A 27,820-nucleotide genomic window follows, 5' to 3' on the forward strand; every position below is an offset into this window, starting at 1 on the left:
TTATTTATTTATTTATTTTCTGAATTTTTAGTTTATTTATTTATTTGTTTTCTGAATTTCAAGTTTATTTATTTATTTATTTTTGAATTTTCAGTTTATTTATTTTCCATTTTTTTATTTATTTATTTTCTGAATTTTCAGTTTATTTATTTATTTATTTTCTGAATTTCAAGTTTATTTATTTATTTATTTTTGAATTTTCAGTTTATTTATTTCCAGTTTTTTTATTTATTAATTTTATGAATTTTCAGTTTATTTATTTATTTATTTATTTTGAATTTTCAGTTAATTTATTTCCTGCTTATTTATTTATTTATTTATTTATTTCCAGTTTATTTATTTATTTTCTGAATTTCAAGTTTATTTATTTATTTATTTTTGAATTTTCAGTTTATTTATTTTCCATTTTATTTTTATTTATTTGTTTTCTGAGTTTCAAGTTTATTTATTTATTTATTTTCGAATTTTCAGTTTATTTATTTCCAGTTTATTTATTTATTAATTTTATGAATTTTCAGTTTATTTATTTATTTTATTTTTGAATTTTCAGTTAATTTATTTCCTGTTTATTTATTTATTTATTTATTTCCAGTGTATTTATTTATTTTCTGAATTTCAAGTTTATTTATTTATTTATTTTTGAATTTTCAGCTTATTTATTTTCCATTTTATTTTTATTTATTTATTTTCTGAATTTTCAGTTTATTTATTTATTTATTTTCGAATTTTCAGTTTATTTATTTTCTAGTTTATTTATTTATTTATTTTCTGAATTTCAAGTTTATTTATTTATTTATTTTTGAATGTTCAGTTTATTTATTTTCCAGTTTATTTATTTATTTTCTGAATTTTCAGTTTATTTATTTATTTATTTTCGAATTTTCAGTTTATTTATTTTCTGAAAAATTTATTTCCACTTTATTTATTTATTTATTTTCTGAATTTTTAGTTTATTTATTTATTTATGTATTTGTTTTCTGAATTTCAAGTTTATTTATTTATTTATTTTTGAATTTTCAGTTTATTTATTTTCCATTTTTTTATTTATTTATTTTCTGAATTTTCAGTTTATTTATTTATTTATTTTCTAATTTTCAGTTTATTTATTTTCCAGTTTATTTATTTATTTATTTTCTGAATTTCAAGTTTATTTATTTATTTATTTTCGAATTTTCAGTTTATTTATTTTCCAGTTTATTTATTTATTTATTTTCGGAATTTCAAGTTTATTTATTTATTTATTTTTGAATTTTTAGTTTATTTATTTTCCAGTTTGTTTATTTATTTTCTGAATTTTCAGTTTATTTATTTATTTATTTTCGAATTTTCAGTTTATTTATTTTCTGAAAAATTTATTTCCAGTTTATTTATTTATTTATTTTCTGAATTTTCAGTTTATTTATTTATTTATTTATTTATTTATTTTCTGAATTTCAAGTTTATTTATTTATTTATTTATTTCCAGTTTATTTATTTTCGAGTTTAATTATTTATTTATTTTCTGAATTTTCAGTTTATTTATTTATTTATTTTCGGAATTTCAAGTTTATTTATTTATTTATTTTTGAATTTTCAGTTTATTTATTTCCAGTTTATTTATTTATTTTTCTGGATTTCATGTTTATTTATTTATTTATTTTTGAATTTTCAGTTTATTTATTTCCAGTTTATTTATTTATTTATTTTCGAATTTTCAGTTTATTTATTTTCTGAAAAATTTATTTTCAGTTTATTTATTTATTTATTTTCGAATTTTCAGTTTAATTATTTTCTGAAAAATTTATTTCCAGTTTATTTATTTATTTATTTTCTGAATTTTCAGTTTATTTATTTATTTATTTTCTGAATTTCAAGTTTATTTATTTAGTATAAATCGTGTGAAGCTTAGAACTAAAGTTGCTAGAACTGAAAGTGTTGTTTGAAGTCGGAGGGGTTTAGTTGCAAAGGCTGAATAGCGGAGGGACTTAGTTTGCAAATTAGAATAGTTTGCAAAGTTATAGTCTCTGTGATTCTAAGTTTGCTTGGTGAATAAAAGTAGATCGATTTCCTTGGCCCGTGGATGTAGGCTGAAAAACCGAATCACGTAATTGCTGTGTTCTTGTGATTTCTTTGTTACTTTTATGTTGATTTCACTAACAAATGCCATTCTAATTCTAGAAATAACATTATTTACCTGGAAAATTGTTTTCAAGATATGGATGCTCTCAGGATTTATTTATTTATAATTTATTTTACTGATATATAGCCATTTGAAATCAGATTTAGTGTCCGTGATTCTTCTCTTTGTGAATCAAGATGTGTGATTTATGAAGAAAAAAAAAAACACGTACGTTTGTGTTGCTTTCGAAGAAGAACGTAATGGCCGCAACTTCAAGGAGGGAATGCTGGGAGATGATTTTTTGGGGAACAAGTGTAAGAGAACGTTGCTGTACAGTAATATTTTTTATTAAAAGAAATCATATTTCTATTAAGTAATATTTTAATATAAGCAAAAGTAATATTTGATATAAGTAAAGTAATATTTGTTATTATAAGAAGTAATATTTGATATTAACAAAAGTAATATTATTTGTTATTAGAAAAAGTCATATTTCTATTAAGCAATAAAGCAATATTTGTGATTAGAGTTTTGAAATAACAAATATTACTTTTGTCTTATAGTAAATATAATATTTTCCAATAGAAGATATGAATTTTTCTAATTATAAATATTTTACATTTGTTATTTGATATGAGCAAAAGTAATATTTGTTATTAGAAGAAGCTATATTTTTATTAAATAATATTTTATGTAAGCAAAAGTGTATTTGTTATTAAAAAAAATATATTTAATATGAACAAAAGTAATATTTGTTATTAAAAGAAATCATATATGTTATTAATTTTTTCATAAAGTTCTAAAGATTAAATATAACTTTTGTTAATAGCAAATATTAACGTTATTCGAAAGTACACAATGTTTTAAATACAATTTATTATAAAATATATTAATAAGTATTAATCACTGATGTGCACGAATAAAAAGTAAAAGAAGTAAACAATGTTTTAACTAAAATTTATTATAAAATATATTAATAAGTATTAATAACGGTTGTACACGAAAAAGAAAAAGACTAAACAAATAACTGTTGTATACGAATAAAAGAAAAAAGAAAAATAAATAAAATAACTGTTGTACACAAAAAAAAATAATAATAAAAAAATAACTGTTGCACACGTACGACAAAAAAGAAAGAAAGAGTAAAAATGAATTCAGTAGAATTTGATCCCAAGACCTTTAGTAATATGAGGGACAGCCCCATTGCCATTACACTATAACACCATCACTGTTTATATTTGTACAATTATCTATCTATATATATATATATATATATATATATATATATATATATATACTTTACATTGAAAATATGTTAAAAGTGTGATTTTTATGCTGAATTTTCGATACTTCATCATTTTGAGGGTATTTATATTTTCTTATTTCAAACTCATAAATCAGTGAACCTTTTTTTTCCGGATAAAATATTTATTTGAAAGTTTTCTATATTATGGCAACAGAAAAGAAAAATTTGAACAATGCAATCTTAAATAACGAAAAACTAAATTGACTTAAACATTTACAAAAGGAAGTAATAAATTCAACACTTAAATTTCCAGGTTATCATCTTACTCAAATTTCTAGCATTATTGCATAAAGTAGTTTATAATTAATTTTTTTATTTAATTTATTTTCATTCTAATAAAAATTATTTGATTTTATTGAATTCAGGAAAATTTAACATGAGATGCTCATGAATATAGCTCTACAAATGTAAAACGATGTCGTCCGACAATTTATGTCATAAACGGAAAATATTGTAAATTGTGCCACAATTGGGCAACATTATTTCAAACGTGTTGTATAATTATGATATTTTAATAAGGCGTCGCCAATTAATGTCTCAATTTTGAGATATTAAAATAAGTGTCACATAAGAGTCATAAAATTGTGACATAATACTTAAATGACGAAAAATTGACGTAAATATATGACATTGAATGCAACAATATTCTAAATATGTGGTATAATTACGACATTTTATTGAGGTGCCGCTAATAAATTGTCACAATTTTGAGACATTGAAATGAATGTTGCGTATGTGTACTAAACTACAACATAACATTTAGATGATGCACAATTGACACAAATATATGACACTAAATGCAACACTATTCTTAATATGTGGTATAATTACGACATTTTATTGAGGTGTCGCGAATAAAATGTTGCAATTATGAGACGTTAAAATGAGTGTCGCATGTTTGTCACTAAACTACAACACAATATTTAGATGACGCACAATTGACGTAAATATACGACACATAAAGCATAACTGTGGTAATTTTACGTCACATACATGTAGTGTCGCATGTACGTATGTCGCAATAGGTCTGTTTTCCTGTAGTGTGTGAAAGAAAAGAGGGAATGTTGGGAGATGATTTTTTGGGGAACAATTGTAAGAGAATGTTGGTGTGAAAGAAAGGAGGGATTTTTGATGAACTTATGCGAAAGAAAGAAATGCTAACTTATTTTGATTAGCTTAGCGGAAGAAAGCCATTCATACCAAATATGAAATCAAACACAACAAAGTTTACAATTTCATTTCCTTTACGACAATTGCTAACAATCAGAGATTGTTAGTTTGTATCTAGAATTCTCTACTAGCATCTATTTAAGGAATTCTCTAGATACTATATGAAAAATATCTAATCTCTAGAATAGGGCTGGTAAATCGGTGCCGGTTTTTCGGTTAAAACCGTAACCGAACCGGAAAAACTGGTTATCGGTTAACCGAAAACCGGTTTGTACCGGTTCGGTTCGGTTACCGGTTAGTGTTCTTACAGTTAACCGGTTAATCGGTTTAACCGGTCGGTTAACCGGTTTAATTCATAAATTAATTAACAAATTTAATTTTATATTACATTTAGTAAAAACTAGGGCATTTTAATTCCCACTCACGCCTCCACAGCTCCCTCCGGCGACCGGCGCTCTTCCCACCGGCCATCGACGCTGGTGTATTCCCCTCCACGCCGCTGCTGCACCTGCACAGGACCGCTGCTGCACCTGCACAGCGCCTATTCCCAAGTTCCCAGACGCCACGGCGTCACCTCAGGCGTGTCGCCGTCGTCTTCTACGACCCAGCGTTGCTGCCCTCTGGAACGAACCAGCGCCGCCGTCCTCTGGAACGAAGTAGCGCCGCCGTCTGGAACTAACCGGCGCCGCCGCTCCCCCACCACCAACACTCTATCATTATCAATTATCAGCAAAGAGACAGTAGGTATGTGATTTTCATTTTTTAGCCTTCATCTTCGAAATTTTCAGCCTTTAATTTACTGTTGAATGTTGATGTTGAAGGCTTGATATTTCGATATTCCCTTTTATTTGGTGTATGAGTTTTGATGGTTAGAAACTCTTATTTGAGATATTTATTTTAGTAGCCCTTTTCCCTTTTAGCTACTTGTTTATGTTTTTCTATGTTGCTATCCAAAAAACAATTAAACATGCAGCGTGTAATCTTTAATCTAAGATCTTGATGAAATTTGAATTCCTCGAGTATTCAAATATTTGGGAATAATATGATAGTTTCTGTACATGCTAGAGAATTGAATTTGTACATATGACTGTTTTTATACTTTTAGGTTGTAAATTTATTATCATTGTTCTTTTTTTTTAATATAAAATTTCAAGTATCTATAAATTATTTTTTTGTTCTAAATTATCACAAGATATGAATTGGTGCAGTGGATAAGATCTTATTCTTTCTTTCAAAGCTCAAGAGTTCAAATCCTATTGCACACATTCTATAAATTTGAATTTTTTTAAATAAAAATCGGTTAAATTCGGACAAATTGAGAAAAATGTGGATTAATCGGTTTCACCGGTAAACCGGACCGGTTAATCGGTTAACCGGTCTACTAATCGGTTCGGTTACCGGTTAGGGAAATGACCGGTTAATCGGTTAACCGGTCTACTAATCGGTTCGGTTACCGGTTAGGGAAATGACCCTTAACCGGTTCCGGTTAACCGGTAAACCGGTTCGGTTAAAACCGAACCGACCGGTTTACCAGCCCTACTCTAGAATACTCTAGGTATTATTTAGAATACTCTAGATTAATCTAGTTAGTGGTGAATTCTCTAAAATATTCATACATTCTATAAATTTGAATTTTTTTAAATAAAAATCGGTTAAATTCGGACAAATTGAGAAAAATGTGGATTAATCGGTTTCACCGGTAAACCGGACCGGTTAATCGGTTAACCGGTCTACTAATCGGTTCGGTTACCGGTTAGGGAAATGACCGGTTAATCGGTTAACCGGTCTACTAATCGGTTCGGTTACCGGTTAGGGAAATGACCCTTAACCGGTTCCGGTTAACCGGTAAACCGGTTCGGTTAAAACCGAACCGACCGGTTTACCAGCCCTACTCTAGAATACTCTAGGTATTATTTAGAATACTCTAGATTAATCTAGTTAGTGGTGAATTCTCTAAAATATTCATAGCTTATTCTTCTTTGCTTCAACATCTCTCAAGAAGTGATACTTGATGTCGATGTGCTTGGTGCGATTGTGTTGAACTGGATTCTTAGCTATTGCTATAGCTGACTTGTTATCGCAGTAGATCTCTGTCGATGAGTCTTGTGGTTCGCCCATATCCGCTAGTATTCTTCTAAGCCATATAGCTTGACATGCTGCTTCGGCTGCTGCAACATACTCAGCTTCTGCTGTTGATAGTGCAACTGAGTCTTGCTTCTTTGATCCCCAAGAAAAAATTCCTGAGCTAAGCTTGAAAGCATAGCCTGAGGTGTTTTTCATGTCATCTTGAGATCCAGCCCAATCACTATCGCTATATCCACTGATCTGTGAGTCAGACTTTGGTTTGTACCAGATACCATAGTTGAGCGTACCTTGCAGGTATCTGAGAAGTCTCTTTGCTGCTCCATAGTGGGTCTCCTTCGGACTTTCCATGAATCTGGATAGAAGGCTTGTTGCATACTTGATGTCAGGCCTTGTTGCTGTCAAATATAGTAGACTCCCAATCAAACTTCGATAGTTTGTAGAATCCGTCGGTTTTGACCCATCTTTTTTCTTCAACTTCTCATTTGGAATGAGAGGTGTAACGACTGGCTTGCAGTCTTGCATCTTGAACTTCTTGAGCATATCTTCAATATACTTCTTTTGTGATAGGAAGATGCCTTCTTCCTCTTGACTTATCTCCATTCCGAGAAAATAGTGCATTAATCCTAAGTCCGTCATCTCAAAGGTGCTCATCATGTCTCTCTTGAAATTCTCGATCAATTTTGTGTTATTTCCTGTGACAATTAAGTCATCAACATAAAGAGAGACAATCAGGATGTCCGTACCTAGAGTTTTGATGTATAGAGTAGCCTCGTTCTTGCTCCTCATGAATCCTTGACCGGTGAAATATCCGTCTATTTTGTTGTACCAGGCTCGTGGCGCTTGTTTGAGCCCATAGAGTGCTTTCTTGAGACGAAGAACTTTGCCTTCTTGCTTTGTGAATCCTTCTGGCTGCTCCACATATATCTTGTCTATTAGATCTCCATTGAGAAAGGCCGACTTAACATCAAGCTGATAGATTTTCCATTTCTTCTGAGCGGCTAGAGCTATGAGTGCTCGAATTGTGTCCATCCGGGCTACTAGAGCAAATGTTTCTGTGTAGTCGACTCCTGGTACTTGAGCATATCCTTTTGCGACAAGTCTTGCCTTATTCTTCTGGATCGAACCATCAGGATTCAGCATTGTCTTGAACACCCATTTGACTCCGATGACTTCCTTGTCACTTGGAAGATCCACCAACTCCCAAGTATCATTCTTTTCTATCATTTTTATCTCCTCCTCCATTGCTTTAATCCAAACTTTCTCTTTGGATGCTTTTGCATAGTTATTTGGCTCCAAAGAACAAAAGTTGCATGTCTCATATATATCAGTGGATTCATATAAATCTGCTAGAGTTCTTACCCGAAAAGGTGGAAAGTCTGGTGAGGAGTCTGAGTCGGATCCACTTGAGGTATTGACTTCTGAAGAGGACCTTGGTGGGCTTTGTTGATCTTGTTCTCCATGTTCTGTGACTTCTTTTAGGAGTGTAGTTGTTGTCCGCCTTTCAACACTTTCTGTCTCCCAATTCCAGGAGGCTTGTTCGTCAAATTCCACGTCTCGACTTGTCACCAGCTTCTTGGTCTCAAGATTGTAGATTCTATACCCCTTGGATTTAGAGCTATAGCCGAGGAAGATTCCCTTCTCCGTCTTGTCCTCCAGTTTGTGTCTTTTTACTGAGGGAATGTGGATGTAGCAGATACTTCCAAAGACCCTCAAATGGTTGGCTGAAGGCTTTTGCCCTGACCAAGCTTCGATCGGTGTCTTGTTTAGCATGGCCTTTGTTGGACATCGGTTGAGTAGGTAGACCGATGTATACACTGCCTCTGCCCAAAACTTCTTTGGCAATTCTTTCTCCGCCAGCATGGATCTCGCCATCTCCATGACTGTTCGATTCTTTCTTTCCGACACGCCGTTTTGTTGTGGCGTGTAGGCCACCGTTAGTTGATGCTCCACACCTTCATCTTCACAGAACTTGTTGAACTCTTTTGAGTTGTATTCGGTACCTCGATCGCTTCTCAGTTTCTTTATTTTGCGACCACTTTGTTTCTCCACAAAGTTCTTAAATCTCTTGAAGATTCTAAATACTTCTGATTTTTCTTGAAAGAAATATACCCAAGTCATTCTAGAGTAGTCATCAATAAAGAGTATGAAGTACCTGTTTTGGTTTACTGAAGGTGTGCGCATTGGACCGCAAACGTCGGTGTGGACAAGCTCTAGTATCTCCTTGGCTCGCCATGTTTTCTCCGTTGGAAATGGTTGTCTGTGTTGCTTTCCGATCATGCATCATTCGCATACACCTTCTCTTTCATTTAGAAGAGGCATGTCTCTCATCATATTTTTCTGATGAAGTAGCCTTAAGGCATTTAGGTTGAAATGCCCAAATCTCTGGTGCCATAGACTCGTATCGTCGAGTTGAGCCACCATTGCCTTTTGTGGATATTGCCATTGAATGGGAAAGTTTCTATTTTTTCCTATTTTTACTACTACAATATCTTGGTTATTTTTCTTGTCGTAAATTCGACAAGAATCTTTCTCAAAGTGGAGGGCATATCCACTTTCCATCATTTGGCCAACACTTAATAGACTTTGTGCAAGACGAGGTACTAGGAGAACATTTCTGATAAATCGCGTACCTTTATTAGTTTCTATGGCAATTGTACCTTTCCCTTTCGTCTCCACCAGTTCTCCATTGCCCATCTTCACCTTCGTCTTGACTGAAGTATCTAACTCACGGAAGATGGTCTCGTTGGATGTCATGTGGTTGCTGCATCCGCTATCGATGTACCATTCTTCTTCTCGTGCTTCTGTTGCCGAGTGACATGCATAGAACATGTACTCCTTCTCATTTTGATTTTCTGAATAGTTGGCTTGATGATTTCTTCTATCTCTGCAATCTTTTTCCACATGCCCGAACCTTTTGCAGTTTTTGCACTGTGGCTTTCCTCGATGATAGCAGTCCTTCTCTAAGTGATTTGTCTTCTTGCAAATTCCACATGGTGGAAAGTTTGCCTTACTCTCTTTGTTGCTGGAGCTTCCTTCCTTGTGATTGGTTTTAAAATTTCCGCCACTTCTTGACTTATTGCCTCTTACGTTGAGCTTGGACTGAAAGGCACTCTCTAGTAAACTTTCATGTCGCCTACTCAATCGTTGCTCGTGTGCTTCCAAGGAACCCATCAGCTCCGCGACAGGCATTTTTGACAAATCTTTTGATTCTTCAATCGCCGCCACTACTGGATCATACTTCTCGGTAAGGCTGATTAAGACCTTCTGTACGATCCTTTCATCGGAGACGTTATCTCCGTATGACTGCATTTGATTGATTATTTCCATTATTCTTGAGAAATAATCTTTTGCTGCTTCTGAATCTTTCATTTTAAGATTCTCTAGTTCTCGCCTTAAACTTTGCAGTTTAATGGTTCGAACTTTAACATTTCCTTGGAACTCCTCCTTAAGGATATCCCAAGCTTCTTTTGCAGTAGTGGCTCGAATAATTCTTGCCATGATAGAATCACTAACAGATTGTTGGAGAAGATAAAGAGCTTTAGCATTTTGTTGCTTTAATTTCTTACGTACCTCGGATGAGGATGTCTTGTCGATATCTTCTCCCGGCATGGTGATTCCTTCTTCAATGACATCCCAAAGATCATGGGATTCAAGGCAAGTCTTCATACGAACACTCCAATAGTCATAGTTTTCTCCATTGAATATTGGAGTCGTGATGGAGAGACTTGACGACGCCATAACGTCCGCTTATGATCGAACAAGCTCTGATGCCACTTGTTAGTTTGTATCTAGAATTCTCTACTAGCATCTATTTAAGGAATTCTCAAGATACTATATGAAAAATATCTAATCTCTAGAATACTCATACTTCTCCTAGGTATTATTTAGAATACTCTAGATTAATCTAGCTAGTGGTGAATTCTCTAGAATATTCATAGCTTATTCTCACCTAGAATATTCTAGATAATCTAACGGCTTTACATGAAGATATCTCAAGGCTGCAGCAAATGTTATAAATGAAATCCTTATTTTTTCACTCAGCCGGGTAAGTGTCTCCTTCGTTGATGATATTTGAACTTGAAGGCCCTCATTTCCTAGACTCTCTTCTTCTTCCTTTATTTTCATCACCGAAACGTCAGCAGACTCACTGCATCTAACCACACTGATAATTTCAAGCGTCGGAATTTCTCCAATATCCAAAGGGATCTCTTCCAAGTGTTTCAATCCCTTAAGCCTAAGCTTCTTCAAAACTGGGAAATGGGAGCTGTCTGCATCCCAACATCTCAGATCACAATTGATAATGCTCAAGAATCTAAGGCGGAGAAACTCCCCGTTAACCGGACTCCACTTCTGTCCCTTGACGGAATCACCTAGCTCGAGAGCTTCTAATTGGGGCAAAGAACCAATGATTGTTAGATCATTCCAGTCAAGACTGCAGTTTTCCAGTGAGAACTTCTTCAGAGATACCGGAAATGCACACTTGAGCCGATCTGCATTGCATGAGGATCAGTTAGGAAAGGTGGAAACTACTAGCTTTAGTGATTGAAGTTTATGTAAGCTGTCAAGATTGTGGAGATGGTCGAACAAGCATTCTTCATAGCCCTCCAAATCTTTAGCGTAGATTAGATGCAATTTGTTGGTGTTGGGAATTCTCTTGCACACCTCCTCACTCAACCTCAAATTTACTGCTTTTGTCAATGTCTGTAAGTTTCCCATGACAACACAGTCATTTGGAAGAGGAGGACGGGGAAGATAAATCCGTGTGCACTCCACATGCCGAAGTTGTGACAAGCTCCAAATTTCAATTGGTGCAACGACAAGTTCTGCATCAATTGTCAATGTTTGCAGGTTCCAAATGAAGGCTATTGAAGAAGGAAGCCAAACCAAGGTGCGGGAAGCCAAAGGTTGGAAAGTAAGGAACCGCAGGTTCAAGTTCTGCATTACAACTGCCTCAGAACAGTTGCTAATCATATTCAAAATCCTCAAAATCTTAAACACAACCGGTGGCAGCTTGTCCCCTCTACATACCAGAGAACGAAGAAGCGGCGTTGATTTTAGAGCATCAGACATCTCATGAACATAATCACTTCTGATGAAGTCATGACATATGAAGCGACGCTCCTTGGTCATGTTGTCCAGTGCCCAAGCATCAGACATCTCATGAACATCTTCATTCTTGATGAAGTCAGGACATATGAAGCGACGCTCCTTACTCATGTTGTCGAGTGCCCTGTTGACATAGAAGAACTTGTCTTTCTCAGACACTTTCAAGCACAGATCTCTTATCAGATCGTGAAGTCGACAAGACCTAATCTTCCCATTATATCGATATCTTCCAACAAGAACAAGATTCCTGTCAACTAAGTCATTCAAGTACCCCTCTGCAATCTCTTCTAACATTTGGGCTCTCTTCGGTTTGATAAATTCTTCAGTAACCCAAAGTTTGATGATTCGTGATGCACGAATCTCACGGCCCTCCTCAAAAATTACCATATAAAGAAAACATGGTTTCAGATGAGGGGGCAAGTGATTATAGCTTAAAGATAACACATCTAAGATCTCTTGCTTCTCTATTGAATTGAGGATTGATTTTATATTCTTGGCAACACCCTCCCAGAATCCTACAGTCCTAGACGATTTGAGAAGAAATCCTCCAATCACAACGATTGACAAGGGTAGTCCTCTGCACAATCTAACAATCTCATTTCCCACACTTTCTAGTTGAGGATAAGGGCAATGTTCTTGCTGGAAAGCGCTTTTGCAAAACAATACCCAACTTTGATCCTCATCTAAAGGTTTCATGGTGAAGCAAAAACTAGAGCCACAACCACTAGCCACATCAGACAACCTAGTAGTTAAAACGATCCGACTTCCATTCCTATTATCGGGAAAGTAACGCCTCACCTCATCCCAAGCTTCGACACTCCATATGTCATCTAATACAATCAGATATCTTCTACCACATAAACTCTGATACAACTTTAGCCCTAATTCATCTCCATTTCCACTTTGCCCTATGCTAGAGAGAAGTTTTGAAAAGATTTCTTCTGCAGTGTATTTTTGAGATACAATAGCCCAAGCACGAATGTCAAAGTGTCTCTGGATGAGTGAATTTTCATAAACATTTAGGGCAAGCGTGGTCTTACCCGTGCCGCCCATCCCAACAATCGAGATGATTTGCTGCTTGGGTTGATGTATGGTGAGCTTGTCCATGACGTTGATCACATCGTCTTCGAGTCCTACCGGAGAAGCCTTTCTGGTGGTGGTGAGAGGTTGCTTCTCCTCCACAGCATCCATTTCACCATGTGTAGCTTGCTCCTCTCTCGCTCCCCATTTCTCCTTGAGCTCAGCACCATTTCTCATGATACCAGATTTCTCCATAGCCACAAGCATGAATTTCTCCATAGCCAGCACCACCGCATCCATGCTGGATTCTCTCCAGCATGAATTTGATCGACAATGTGTGATTCAATCACATCTTCAGCTGCGTGAGCTGCAGATGCAATTTGACTCTCCAGATCTGATGCTTCTTTGCTACCTCCATCAATATTACTGTTGGTTATCAAGTTGAGCAAGCCATCAGCCTTCTCCCCAATGGATTCAATCTGTTTCTTGTCGAATACAGTTGAAAGGCGAGGATGGCTCATCATCTGCTCAATATTGTTCATCAAAGAAACCAGAGCTGCATAAGCTGCCATCTCAAATCCTTCGATTAAGCAGCAGACTGTAACTAAAATTCGATGAATCTGAACGATGGTTATACTGAGTTGCCCCCAAGACTTTGACGGAGTCTGCTAAACATAAATAAATAAATAAATAAATAAATAAAGTCGTTTTATTTTAATCTGGTGAACATGCAGCGCCAGCCTGTGCTCCACAATCTAATTACTAAAATTCTTTTAGAAATTGAAGAGATCTGAATAAGTGATTGTATTTGGCAGGAATTATTTGAATGCCCTTGCTGTCATTTTCCTTGAAGAAACGAGCTGACCTTGTGCAGTATTTTGACCAAACTAAATTAATGAATTATGGCACTATGCATCTTATAATATAAGCTCTAAGTCTCAAATGAATTCTACTTGGACAACAAAAGCCAAGCCATACTAAACAGAAAAATGTAAGCAACAGTAAACAGGAGAGGCATACGTTTCTCATTTCAAAGAGCGAGAGATCTCCCATTTCGAAATCCAAGCGTTTAAAATCATGATAGCATAGAGATTAAACAAACAAATAAGCTATAAAATGTACTCTCTCCCATTAACATCCCTGCCATCACTCGTTCCTATTCCTACTGTTTCGTGCAACAGTTCTTCTTCAAGGTGATGCTTTTTCTATGTTTCTTTTTTTCTCCCCAAGAAACTAATTGCTTATTATTTTCGATACTCAGTTTTCAATGATGACAAAGAACCTCAGATACCACAGGAGGTATTGGACGGTCTCGAGTTCAAATCTCACTGGTCAGACAAAACAAAGATCTTGATTTCAATCAAGAATTATTTCATATGCATAATTCTTACATTGTGAAACTAAATTAAATGTAGCTACAATTTGCACATACAATGAATGCAGAAGTTGCAAGTCAAGGTGCATAGCTGAGCAACTCCCAATCAAAGTAAACAATCCCACCAACGGTGCCTACAACTACAAAATTGAAACATTTTAAATCATCATAACATAAAGATTAAATAAACAAATAAACAATTGTACTTTCCCCTTAATCTCTATTGCAATAATTCTTGACCTTCAAACACAACATAAAACCTAATTAGAATAGAAGTCCTTTGGTATGAGTTTCTTAACCTTATTAAACAGAACGCTATCTTTACCTTCCCATTTCACAGTTTCAATAAACATCGAATATGCAGTTTTGTCAAGTGTGAATCCCCTTGAATCCATCTCTTCCAACAGTGGCATTGCATCAAGCATCTTGTTCATTTTGAGAAGACCTCGAACAAAAACATTGTATGTTACACTATTAGGCAAGCAACCGCTGCTTACCATTTGCGTCATCAAAACCTTTGCCTCCTCTATCTGCCCTTCCTCGCAAAGTGCACCGATAAGGATCGTATAAGTTATGACGTCAGGCTGCAAACCCTTTGATAGGAGCACGTGGAACAGATATTTAGCCTCCTCTATCTGCCCTTCTTTGCAAAGTGCACCAATGAGGATACTATATGTTACGACATCAGGCTGCAAACCTTTGGATGGAAGATCGTGGAACATACATTTTGCTTCTTTGACTTTGTTGTCGTTGCACAATCCCTCAATGAGAATATTGTATGTTACTATATCTGGAATGATGCCTTTATCTTCCATGGTATGCAACACCGGAAAAGCTTCAGCAATACGATGAGCTCCGCACAAACCATCCAACAAGGTATTATAAGTCCTTATATTCGGAGACACTTGTAGAGCTTCCATCTCATTGAACAGCTTCAAGCCATCTTCACATTTGCCTTCACGAAATAAGGCCTCTAGCATTATGGTATAAGAAACCACATCGTGCTTTAATCTTAGAGCAGGAATTATGGTAAAAAGACGTGAAACTTCATCGACTTGCCCCATTTTGCAATACCCGTTCATCAAGCTACTGTAGCTTATGATATCAGGCTTCATTCCAGAGCTCACTGCCAATTGGAAAATGCGTTCAGCTTCATCCATTTTCCCTTGCAAACATATCTGTTAATCAATGCATTGTATGTGACAATGTTGGGTTGAACGTCAATCTCCTTCATAGACACCAACATATGCTCGGCCTCTTCCACCTTTCCATCTCTGCAACAAGCATCAACAAAGATACTACACGTCACTACATTTGGGCAGACCAGATCAGCCATCATCTTCTTCAAAACGTCTTCAGCTTCGTTCATTCTTCTCATCTTGCATAACCCCTCCATTATTGAATTATATGTCACGACATTCGGTGAAATCCCCCTATCACCCAAAGTGAAGAAGAGTTGGAGGGCTTCGTCCACCTTTCGTTCTTTGCATAGACCATCAATGACTATGTTGTAAGCATAGACATCGGGTTTGCAGCTCCCTTTTCCTTTTTCCAATGAGCAGAGCAAATCAATCGCTTGTAGAATATCTCCAGCTTTGCATAACCCATTAATTATAGTATTATACGTATACTCATTGGGCTCGCACAGTTGGTAGGCCGACAGCTTCCCCAACAATTTAGCAACCTCTGGGATCCTTTCAATCAACAGTAACCCTTTGATGAGAGTAGTAAAGGTTACCACAGTAGGCTCAAACCCACGCTTGAAAAAACTGCCTAAGATCGCAAACCCAAAATCAGGCCTTTTGAGTCGGCAATAGCAATCAATCGCAATACTCAACGTGTAGTGATTTACGGGAGCATCGCTTTGAAGCATTTTGTCGAACAGATGAAGTGCAGCAGAGTATTGTTTCAGCTTCACCACAGCACTCAGCAATCTCGAGAAAAGCTTAACAGAAGGAAGTGGCTCCGTTCTCATCATATCCCGAAATAGAGCGACGGCATCATTGGGCTCACGTATAGATTCAAAATCGAATCTGGGATAGGCGGAGAAGTATCTAATTTGGTGGGTGAGATTATCAAGATTAAATCTGGGATAGGGGCAGAAGTATCTAATTTGGTGGGTGAGATTATCAAGACTGAATCTGGGTTTGGCGGAGAAGTATCTAATTTGGTGGCTGAGATTATAAAAATTGAATCTTGGTAGGACAAGAAACGAGTGTAGAGAAGCAATGGGGAGAGTGGATGAATTGAAAGAAGAATTGGAGATAATTCTTCCCAAAATCATGGCAGCGTGATTCCGACTCATTCTCACTCTTTTTTGAGAGATTGCTAAGTGCAAAAGCAGGTAAGTTGAATGAAAAAAAAACAAAGTGGGTGTTGGTGTTAAATAGGCTTTGCAAAGAAAAACACAACAGAAAACAATAAAATAGGCAAAACTATTCCTATAGAATAGGACTTTATTAACTCCTAATCCTAGATTCAGATTTTGCGGATTATGTATTGTTTTTCTTTCTCATACTTTTAACTACTTTTTTGGTGATGAATCAGTCAAGAGTAACTAATAGAGAGATAGGGTTTTGTGAGAATAAAGGTTCGCATCACTTGTCAATGTTTGCAGGTTCCAAAGGTAGGAAAGTAAGGCACCGCAGGTTCAAGTTCTGCATTACATCCTCCGCGGAACAGTCGCCAGCCACAGTCAAAACCCTCAACAACTTAAACACAACCGGCAGCTTCGACCCTCTGCATACCAGAGAACGAAGAAGCTGCGCTGACTTCAGACCATCAGAACTCTCGATGAAGTCATGACATATGAAGCGACGCTCCTTAGTCATGTTGTTGAGTGCCCTTTTGGCATAGAACTTGTCTTTCTCAGATACTTTCAAGCACAAATCTCTTATCAGATCATGAAGTCGACAAGACCTAATCTTCCCATTATATCGATATCTGCCAACAAGAACAAGATTCCTGTCAACTAAGTCATTCAAGTACCCCTCTGCAATCTCTTCTAACATTTGGTCTCTCTTCGGTTTGATAAATCCTTCAGCAACCCAAAGTTTGATGATTCGTGATGCACGAATCTCACTGTCCTCCTCAAAATTCCCATATAAAGAAAACATGGATTCAGATGAGGGGGAAAGTGATTATAGCTTAAAGATAAAACATCTAAGATCTCTTGCTTCTCTTTTGAATTGGGGATTGATTTTATATTCTTGGCAACATCCTCCCAGAATGCTACAGCCCTAGGGGATTTGAGAAGAAACCCTCCAATCACAACAATTGACAAGGGTACTCCTCTGCACAATGTAACAATCTCATTTCCCACACTTTCTAGTTGAGGATAAGAGCAATGCTCTTGCTGGAAAGCGTTTCTGCAAAACAACACCCAACTTTGATCCTCATCTAAAGGTTTCATGTTGAAGCAAGAACTAGAGCCACAACCACTAGCCACATCCGACAACCTAGTAGTTAAAACGATCCGACTTCCATTCCCATTATCGGGAAAGTAACACCTAACCTCATCCCAAGCTTCCACACTCCATATGTCATCTAATACAAGATATCTTCTACCACATAAACTGTGATGCAACTTTAGCCCTAAATCATTGAAAAGATTTCTTGTGCACTGTATTGTTGAGATACAGTAGCCCAAGCACGAATGTCAAAGTGTCTCTGGATGAATGAATTTTCATAAACATATTGGGCAAGCGTGGTCTTACCCGTGCCGCCCATCCCCACAATCGAGATGATATGCTGCTCGGGTTGATGTATGGTGAGCTTCTCCATGATGTGGTGGTGAGAGGTTGTTTCTCCTCCACAGCATCCACGTCACCATGTGTAGCTTGCTCCTCTCTCGCTAGCCATTTCTCCTTGAGCTCAGCACCCTTTCTCATGATACCATCCATTTCTTCAATTATTTGTTGCAGATCCAATATCGAGCATCCATGACTGGATCCAGCATGAATTTGATCGACAATGTGTGATTCAATCACATCTTCAGCTCCGTGAGCTGCAGATCCGATTTGTCTCTCCAGATCTGATGCTTCTCTGCTACCTCCATCAATAGTAGTGTCGGTTATCAAGTCGAGCAAGCCATCAGCCTTTCCCCCAAGGGATTCAATCTGTTTCTTGTCGAATACAGTTGAAAGGCGAGGATGGCTCATCATCTGCTCAATATTGTTCATCAATGAAACCAGAGTTGATAATTTTATTTAGCTGCCTCTGGGCCATAGAGATAATCTAATGAAGGCTCCTTTTAATTTCTGAAATATTTGAACTTGAAGGCCCTCATATTCTACACTCTCTTCTTCTTCCTTTATTTTCATTGCCGAAATTTGAGCAGGCTCACTGCATCCATCCACACTGATAACTTCAAGTGTCGGAATTTCTCCAATATCTAAAGGGATCTCTTCCAAGTGTTTCAATCCCTTAAGCCTAAGCTTCTTCAAAACTGGGAAATGGGAGCCGTCTGCATCCCAACATCTCAGATCACATTTGACAATGCTCAAGAATCTAAGGCGGAGAAACTCCCCGTTAACCAAACTCCACTTCTGTCCCTTGACGGAATTGATTATTTTGAGAGCTTCTAATTGGGGCAAAGAACCGATGATTGTTACATCATTCCAGTCAAGCAATCTGCATTACATGAGGAGTTACAAAAGCTGGTTGAACAAGCAATCATCATATCCCACCAACTCATCATCGTAGATTAGATGCAATTTGCTGGTGTTGGGAATTCTCTGCTGTTGGTTATCAAGTTGAGCAAAGGGATTCAATCTGTTTCATACTTCCCAAACAGGAGGCAGTTAAAAACCATTGACAACTGAAAAACAATTAATACACAGATAGAGCTCAGGAATAACATCTCTCTCTCTCTCTCTCTCTTCCATCACTTGTTCCTATACTATTTCTTCCAGCAGTTCTTGTTCAAGATGATGCTTTTTCTATTTTTCTTTTTTTCTCCCCAAGAAAACTAATTGCATTATTTTCTATGCTCAGTTTTCAATGATGACAATGAACCTCAGATTTTGACACCACAGGAGGTATTGGAGGGTCTCGAGTTCAAATCTCACTAAAAGATTGCCAAACATCAACTTACAAACTCAGACAAAACAGAGATCTTGAATTCAATCAAGAATTCATATACATAATGCTTACATTGTGAAACTAAATTAAATGTAGCTCCAATTTGCATATACAATCCCACCAACAGCGCCTACTACAACAAATGTGTGTGTCATAGGTGAGACAGAGAGAGAGAGGGGCACTTTATTATATGTAGAAAACATAGAGATTACATAAACAACATCACAACTACAAAATTGAAACATTTTTAAATCATCATAACATAAAGATTAAATAAACAAATAAGCAATTGTACTTTCCCCTTAATCTCAATTGCAATAATTCATGACCTTCAAACACAACATAAAACCTAACTAGAATAGAAGTCCTTTGGTACGAGTTTCATAACCTTATTAAACAGAACACTATCTTTACCTTGCCTTTTCACAGGTTCAATCAACATCGAATATGCAGTTTTGTCAAGTGTGCATCCCCTTAAATCCATCTCTTCCAACAGTTGCATTGCATCATGCATCTTGTTCATTTTGAGAAGACCTCGAACAAAAACATTGTATGTTACACTATCAGGCAAGCAACCGTTGTTTACCATTTGTGCCATCAAATCCTTAGCCTCCTCTATCTGCCCTTGCTCACAAAGTGCACCGATAAGGATTGTATAAGTTATGACGTCAGGCTGCAAGCCCTTGGATAGGAGCTCATGGAACAGATCTTTAGCCTCCTCTATCTGCCCTTGCTCACAAAGTGCACCGATAAGGATTGTATAAGTTATGACGCCAGGCTGCAAACCCTTGGATAGGACCTCACGGAACAGATCTTTAGCCTCCTCTATATGCCCTTCTTTGCAAAGTGCACCAATGAGAATATTATATGTTACTACGTTCGGCTGCATACCTTTAGATGGAAGCTCGTCAAAAAGATCCTTAGCCTCCTCCATCTGCCCTCCTTTGCAAAGTGCACCAATGAGAATATTGTATGCTATGACATTAGGCTGCAAACCTTTGGATGGAAGCTCGTCGAACAAATCCTTTGCTTGTCTAACATTGTTGTCATTACACAATCCTTCAATCAGAATACTGTATGTTACAATGTTCGGAATAATGCCTTTATCTTCCATGGTATGCAACACCGAAAATGCATCAACAATACGATGAGCTCCGCACAAACCATCCAGCAAGACATTGTAAGTCTTTATATTCGGAGACACTTGTAGAGCTTCCATCTCTTTAAAAAGCTTCAACCCGTCTTCACATTTGCCTTCACGAAATAAGGCCTCTAGCATTATGTTATAAGAAACCACATCGCGCTTTAACCTTTTGTAGGGAATTATGGTAAAAAGATGTGAAACTTCATTGACTCGCCCCTTTTTGCAATACCCGTTCATCAATGTACAGTAGCTTATGATATCGGGCTTCATTTCAGAGCTCAATGCCAATTGGAAAATGCGTTCAGCTTCGTCCATTTTCCCTTGCAAACAATATCCGTTAATCAATGCATTGTATGTGACAATGTTGGGCTGAACATCAAGCTCCTTCATAAACACCAACATATGCTCTGCCTCTTCGACCTTTCCATCTTTGCACCAAGCATCCACAAAGATATTACACGTCACCACATTTGGATAGACCACATCAGCTATCATCTTCTTTAACATGTCTTCAGCCTCATCCATTCTTCTCCTTTTGCATAACCCCTCAATTATTGAATTATATGTCACGACATTCGGTGAAATCCCCTTATCACCCAAAGTGGAGAAGAGTTGGAGAGCTTCTTCCATCTTTCCATCTTTACATAGACTATCAATGACTGTAGTGTAAGCATACACATCGGGTTTGCAGCTCCCTCTTCCTTTTTCCAATGAGCAGAGCAAATCAATCGCCTGTAGAATATCTCCAGCTTTGCATAACCCATTAATTATAGTACTATAGGTATACTCGTCGGGCTCGCACAGTTGGTAGGCCGACAGCTTCCCCAACAATTTAGCTGCCTCTGGGATCCTTTCAACAAACAGAAGGCCTTTCACGAGAGTGTTCAAGGTCACCACGGTAGGCTCGAACCCACGCTTGAAAAAACTGCCTAAGATCGCAAACCCAAAATCAGGCCTTTTGAGTCGGTAATAGCAATCAATCGCAATACTCAACGTGTAGTGATTTACAGGAGCATCCCTTTGAAGCATTTTTTCGTACAGATGAAGTGCAGCAGAGTATTGTTTCAGCTTCACCACAGTACTCAGCAATTTCGTGAAAACAGTAATAGAAGGAAGCGGCTCCGTTCTCATCATATCCCGAAATAGAGCGACGGCATCATTGGGCTCACGTATAGATTCAAAATCGAATCTATGATAGGCGGAGAAGTGTCTCCTCATTTGGCAGCTGGCATTATCAAAATGAAAAATGGGTAGAAGAAATGATTGATAATGTGGAGAGGCGATGGAAAAAGTGGAGAATTTAGATGAAGAATTCGAACAAATTCTAGGCAGAAACATGGCGGCGTGGTTGTGTGCGCTGAAGTTCGAAGCTGAAGAATTGGGGAAGAAGGAGAGTTAGGATTTTGTGAGAATAAAGGTTAAAAATGAGCTTTGCGGAATTGGAAAGGTAAAGTAGATGTGGTTATTTCGATTCATGATGAGCCGTTGGATGTTGTTGATCAAATCTTTATCTTTATCTTTATCTTTATATATATAAAAAGCAAAGTAAATGTAATTTAATTCAATTACACGTAATTGGAATTGGAGTGAAAAATAATATATAATCCATGTCATATAACTACCGAAAATTGTGATCCAAGGGGAAAAAAAACTGTCCAACTTTAGTTGCTATTTTTGTAAATTTAGTTAAATTTTTTAATTTATTCCATTTTTCTCATTTTGTTGATAAAGCATATTTTTCTCATTTTTATTAAATTATATTTAAGATAAAATATGCAATCTACATCTTGAATAAAAGATCATGAAATTACCTTTAATTTGATATGTAATATGTAAAAAAGAAAAATTAAATGAGAATGTTGTAATAATTTAAAGTTTTAACATATTAAAAGTTTATATTTTAAGAAGTGGTATTTTCCTTAAAATAAGGAACCATATTTTAACTCTTTTAGTTTTCTTTTTCTTTCTTAATTCTAATATTTTAAAATTTCAAATTATAAATTAATATTTATTTTATATTAAAAATATATTATTAATATAAAAATATATTATTAATATTACATTATGTAATTATTATAAAATCATATCATATTATATATTACAAAATATAGTTTAATATATAATAATAATAATAATAATAATAATAATAATAATAATAATAATAATAATAATAATAATGTATTTATATATGATTCGTACTTTATTTCTTATTATTATTTTAAATCTATAAATATTAAAAACATAATTTTTAATATTATTATATTTTTAAATATATAATCCGTGTGCATCGCACGAGTGGTATACCAATATATATATATATATATATATATATATGGGAGAGTGTGTAAATAAATTAAATTAAAATGATATAATTGAAATTTACAATTAAATTATTTAAATATAAATTATCTCAACAATTTTATATCATCACACACGTAATATAAATACTCCAACTATCTAATGCTCAAACTAAATTCATGTTTATTTCGAAACAAATTAATTCACTTATCCAATCAACACTTAGGACGTGATAACTTATGATTTCTTTTTCTTTTTCTTTTGCATGGATTATTTTCTTTTTTTGCATGTAAATGTGTTTTAAATGAAATATCAAAATGTGTACTCCTAAATAGTAACAGTTTATGAAAATAATTAAGTTTAATTAGATATACGATATTTATGAATTGAATTCAAATTGAATAGGTTATGATAATTTAAATTTTTAACATATTATTTGAATGAAATACCTTTTTATTTTCTTATATATTTTTTCCTTATATATATATATATATTACTTGATTTTACTATTAGTTATAATTTTGAATTTTAAAGTAGTTATAAATCCGGTTTATATACTAGCAACTTCTTATACAAGTGATATTATATCTATATATAAACAAATGTTATATTTTTGCATAAATTACATTGATTATATTAAAATATTAGATCAATTTGAAAATAATAAATCTGATATTAATTTTGTAATTTTTTTAGGTTATATGTCACACCCCAATTCTTGAATGAATAAATATAATCGAGGTGCAACTAATTCATAGAAATAAACAAGGAACAACCTTGTAAAAACCCGAAATAGGATAGAAAGTCGGGCTATGCCCCTTTGGATCACAAGTTTTGTTTCATGCTTCTGACAACCGACATTCATTGGCATAAATTTAGTAGTGAAGAGTCTAAGCTCGGTCAGGTATATCATTTGAAATTTAACATGAAGATCTTAAGTTGGAAAAACAAAAGACTGATATGAGTAATTGCTACAGCGGAAGTCTAACATAGGAATTTATCGCTAGCCTCAGCTCCGTCCCGTCAGCACCGGCCAGCCAACCTGAAAACATTTGAAAGTATTTTTGGGCTAAGTACTAATGTACTTAGTGGGCATGCATTTTCATAAACATTTCATTATTTTCTTAAAGACAGTTTATCCAATCATACTTGACATGACTTAGAAGGTTTTAAATTGAAAGAAGTACTTCTAAGCATGTTAAAACATTTTCTTTCATTTGTGCGCACATGTCACACTCCCTTTCTGTTACTCGCTGTGATCCCGGACCTCTAGCCACCGACGGATCTCTGTCTCCTGCTTACTTGAACTGAGGGCGTAACCCAGACAAGTTTACTTTGACCTCGGGACGCTACCCAGGCAGACCTGATATTTCTCATGCTCCGGAACACATCCAGCCGAGCACCCTTATAACGCCTCTGGTTAGAGCCCGATGGAGATCAACCCACCGAGTCAACTAACAAGTGTACACAATTCTCAAACAACGTATTAGGTCATAAGAGAACCTCAATTGATTAACTGCGCGAGCCTTAAACAGAGCAGAGTGCACATAAACATTTTATTGGATAAACAGTTTTCATTACATTAAATAAACAATTTGCATTTTATTGAAACATTTAGAGCTTAATAACTCAATCATACTTTGTACATTTGGAAAGTAAGCCCACATGGTTAGGCAAAGCCTGAAGATCATAATCACATATAAACATGTCTTGGGAAAGCAGCGCTAATCCCCCTGGTCACAAAGCCTACAAGAAATTCTATTCTCAATAGGTCTCCTTAAATCTAATCTTAAGTCATGGTGTAGTGCTTAACATTCTATGATTCACTTAGCCGGGTTTTCAAAATTTAATAAATAAATAATTGAAAACATTTCTCTTGAGTTAAGAACACCAACAATATTCTTACTCATCTTCCTTTAATAATTGGAATTATAAATAAAACCAATTAAATCATAAATACTTTTATTGCAAAATATAATGCAATTTCATGTCATGCTTAGCATATAATAAGTAATTTACTTAAAATATGCACATAATAATAATATAATATTATTATGCAAATTAAAAATAATTAATCAAACTTAATAAGTCTAATTAATTAAAATAGTGTATCTCCTTTAAATAAAAATCTGCATAAATCCAATTAAATAAATTAATAAAGGCCCAACAGATTTAAAAATTAAAAGCCCAGCTGAAACAAAAATAAATAAAATCTCGGCCCATGACTCGAGCCCACTACTAATTAAAATCGGCCCACTCTCTAACAAAGCCCTACCCCAAAGCCCAACCCTCACCCTAGCCCACTGACTCCACCCTCTTATCTCCCTCAGCCGCACAACACTCACACACACATAGCAGCTGCGCCTTCCTCTCCCTCTCTCGGCTCCCTGCCACCTCGCGCCGGACGGCAGTGCTGCCGCCGGACGCTGGCGGCTGACTCCGCCTCTCCTCAACTTCTCTCCCTCTTCCCTCATCCCTCGCTTCACGCCAAACCCCCTTCTCCCTCATCCTCACTCATCAAACTGACCCGCCGCCGTGGAGACTCGCCGGAGACGTAGCAGCGACGAGCCGCCGCCACCAGCTCTCTCTCTGACAGTGGTCGAGCGACAGCAGCCAAGGCCGCCGAGCTCTACCTCCCTCCGCTGAACTTTGGCCGACGGCAGCAGCTTCATGCCGCCACCATCGCCGCCCTCTTATCTCCCTCGGAAATCTCTCTATGACTCCCGCCGACGAGCAGCAGCCGGAGCCGCCCGCCGGAGCCCTAACCTCCACCCAGACCAGCTCCGACCAGCCACATGAACTCTCCCTCGTCCGTGGCCGGACGACAGCAACAGCAAGGCTGCCGCGCCCTGGCCTCCCTCTTCCACTCTCGCCGATCTCTCGACCCCAGCAGCAGCCTCTCGAACTTCACACACACACACACACCATCACACACAAAAGCATCTTATGAAAGAAAAATACTTTGATAGCTCAAGTGCTGAAAATTTCTTTTGTGTATATGTATGTAAAGATTATACTTGAAGTAAAATTTTGTCATATGGTCAGTACATAAAAGTTCATGTGTCTCTGGTATGAGGGATGACTCTTAGTGTATATATGATGCTGGATTATCGATTACCTCCGTGAAAGCAGACTGGTTTTCTCCAATTTACGGATGAGAGAGGATTTCAGATGAAGCTATTGCCTGTTGATTAGAGTTGTTATGTGTGGGTTGTGTCTGCTTGGATTATCATAGATGAAATCAATGCAGGCTTTCTGTAAAAATACAGAAGCAGAAACCTTCCGTGAAAGAAGAAAAATGATGAGCTTGTTGTTGAAAAGCTAATTGAAGAAGGGAAAAGCTCCACGGTGAGAGGTTTGTGTGAAAGATTTGGCTGATTTGCTAAGTGGAATTTTGACAGCATAAAAACAAAAGAAAGTGGAAACAAAAGAGAGTGGACAACTAAAGCAAAAGAATTTGATAAGATATAAGATGATTTGATAAGATATGAGAGGATTTAATTGTGACATGTATGAAAAAAATAATCATGATATAGGGTGGCTATTAGGAACATAAAATACCGGGACTGTAATAATACTTCAGGGTTCGCTAAATAAATAGCTCGTGAAAATACTTGAATGCTAAATTAAATAAATATGCAATGCATATAAATTCAATAACTAAATTTACAAATGTTTTTGTAAATCATTTTTGTTGGAATTAAAAATAAATTCTTTTTCTCAGTCCGGCGTGAATCATCTTAAATCTAAGTTCGAAAATAAATTCTAAATTTAGCTCGGGGAAACGGGGTATTACATCCCTCCCTCCTTAAAAAAAATTTCGTCCTCGAAATTACATACCTTGATAATCTAGCTGGGTATACTAGTCTTTCATTTCATTCATCTCTTTTGTGACATTTTCCATCCTGTGATGATTCCACTTCATGATGAGAACAAAATTATTGTCTCATAAAACTTGAACCTTGCGATCAAGTATCTGGACTGGTTTTTCTTCATAACTTAAGTCCTGACTAGGACTACTTTATCTGGCTTAATCAAATGCTTTGGATTAAACACATACTTTCTTGACTGAGAGACATGAAACACATTGTGCACGTCTCCAATACTGGGTGGCAATGCCAACCTATAGGCTACAGGGCCTATCTTATCTAGGATCTCAAAAAGTCCTATATAACGGGGTCGTAACTTGCCCCTTTTTTTTTCTGAAACGTATAACTCCCTTTGAGGGAGAAACTTTGAGGAAAACTCGATCTCCAACATTGAATTCTAACTCCGATCGGCGTTTATCGGCGTAAGACTTTTGCCTATCTTGAGCTTCTTTGATTCTTTGCTTGATGTGGTCGACCTTCTCAACCATCTGTTGGACCAGTTCAGGACCTAACAGCTTTCTTTCACCCACTTCATCTTAGTAAAGTGATGAACTATATTTTCAGCCATACAAGGCCTCATCTGGATTATTCCAAATGTTGCTTGATAACTATTGTTATAAGCAAATTCTACGAGAGGTAACAAATCCTCCTAACTTCTACCTTTGTCTGCGACAATCGTTCGCAACAAAAATTTTAGAATCTGAATCGTTCTTTCTGACTGTCCGTTAGTCTGAGGATGGTACGTTGTGCTGAAATTCAGCTGAGTGCCCATTGCTTCTTGTAAACTTTTCCAGAAACGTGAGGTGAATCTAGTGTCACGATCTGACGTGATAGATACAGGTACACCGTGGAGGCGTACTATCTCTTTGACATATAACTTTGCAAGTTTCTCCAATCCAAATGTCATTTGAATTGGTAGAAAGTGCGCTGACTTTGATAATCGGTCCACTATGACGCTATATCTCTTTTTATTACTTTCCACCAGAAAATTTTCTTTAAATCCTGGTGCATCTTTGTACTGCCTGGATGTGCAGTGTAAGGAGTATCATGAGCCTCGCTCATAATCTCGTTCTTTAATTCTTCTTTGTGTGGCACACATAATCTTTCACCAACCATAAGTGCGTTATCCTTTGCTTCAGTGAATCCTTTCGTTTCATTCGTTCTTGCAGCGAGACGCATCTTCTCCAAGAACCAATCTTCTCTTTGTGCTTGCACAATTCTTTCTCTTAAATCAGGTTTAGCTGTCAGCGCAGCTACACAACCCGAT

General features: G+C 36.1%; 1 protein-coding gene, 1 long non-coding RNA gene and 1 pseudogene across 2 annotated transcripts; all 3 read right to left on the reverse strand.

Moving 5' to 3' along the window:
* Positions 1-10,536: 10,536 nt before the first annotated feature.
* Positions 10,537-13,632, reverse strand: LOC130999393 (putative late blight resistance protein homolog R1A-4; annotated as a pseudogene).
* A 676-nt stretch (positions 13,633-14,308) lies between these two features.
* LOC130998782 (uncharacterized) lies at positions 14,309-21,804 on the reverse strand. Its single transcript, XM_057924188.1, is given in 9 exon segments — positions 14,309-15,340; positions 15,343-16,667; positions 16,762-17,103; positions 17,208-17,782; positions 17,877-18,323; positions 18,435-18,792; positions 18,853-18,933; positions 19,177-19,228; positions 19,597-21,804. Coding segments are annotated over 9 exon segments (6,228 nt in total). The 5' UTR covers positions 21,725-21,804; the 3' UTR covers positions 14,309-14,420.
* A 1,635-nt stretch (positions 21,805-23,439) lies between these two features.
* Positions 23,440-26,243, reverse strand: LOC130999403 (uncharacterized). Its single transcript, XR_009093500.1, has 2 exons — positions 25,803-26,243; positions 23,440-23,726 (listed from the first exon to the last, which is right to left on the reverse strand). It is a non-coding gene; the product is annotated as an uncharacterized LOC130999403 (long non-coding RNA).
* Between the last annotated feature and the right edge of the window lie 1,577 nt (positions 26,244-27,820).

This window comes from Salvia miltiorrhiza, chromosome 8, assembly GCF_028751815.1.
Source record: "Salvia miltiorrhiza cultivar Shanhuang (shh) chromosome 8, IMPLAD_Smil_shh, whole genome shotgun sequence".
Taxonomy (NCBI): domain Eukaryota; kingdom Viridiplantae; phylum Streptophyta; class Magnoliopsida; order Lamiales; family Lamiaceae; genus Salvia; species Salvia miltiorrhiza.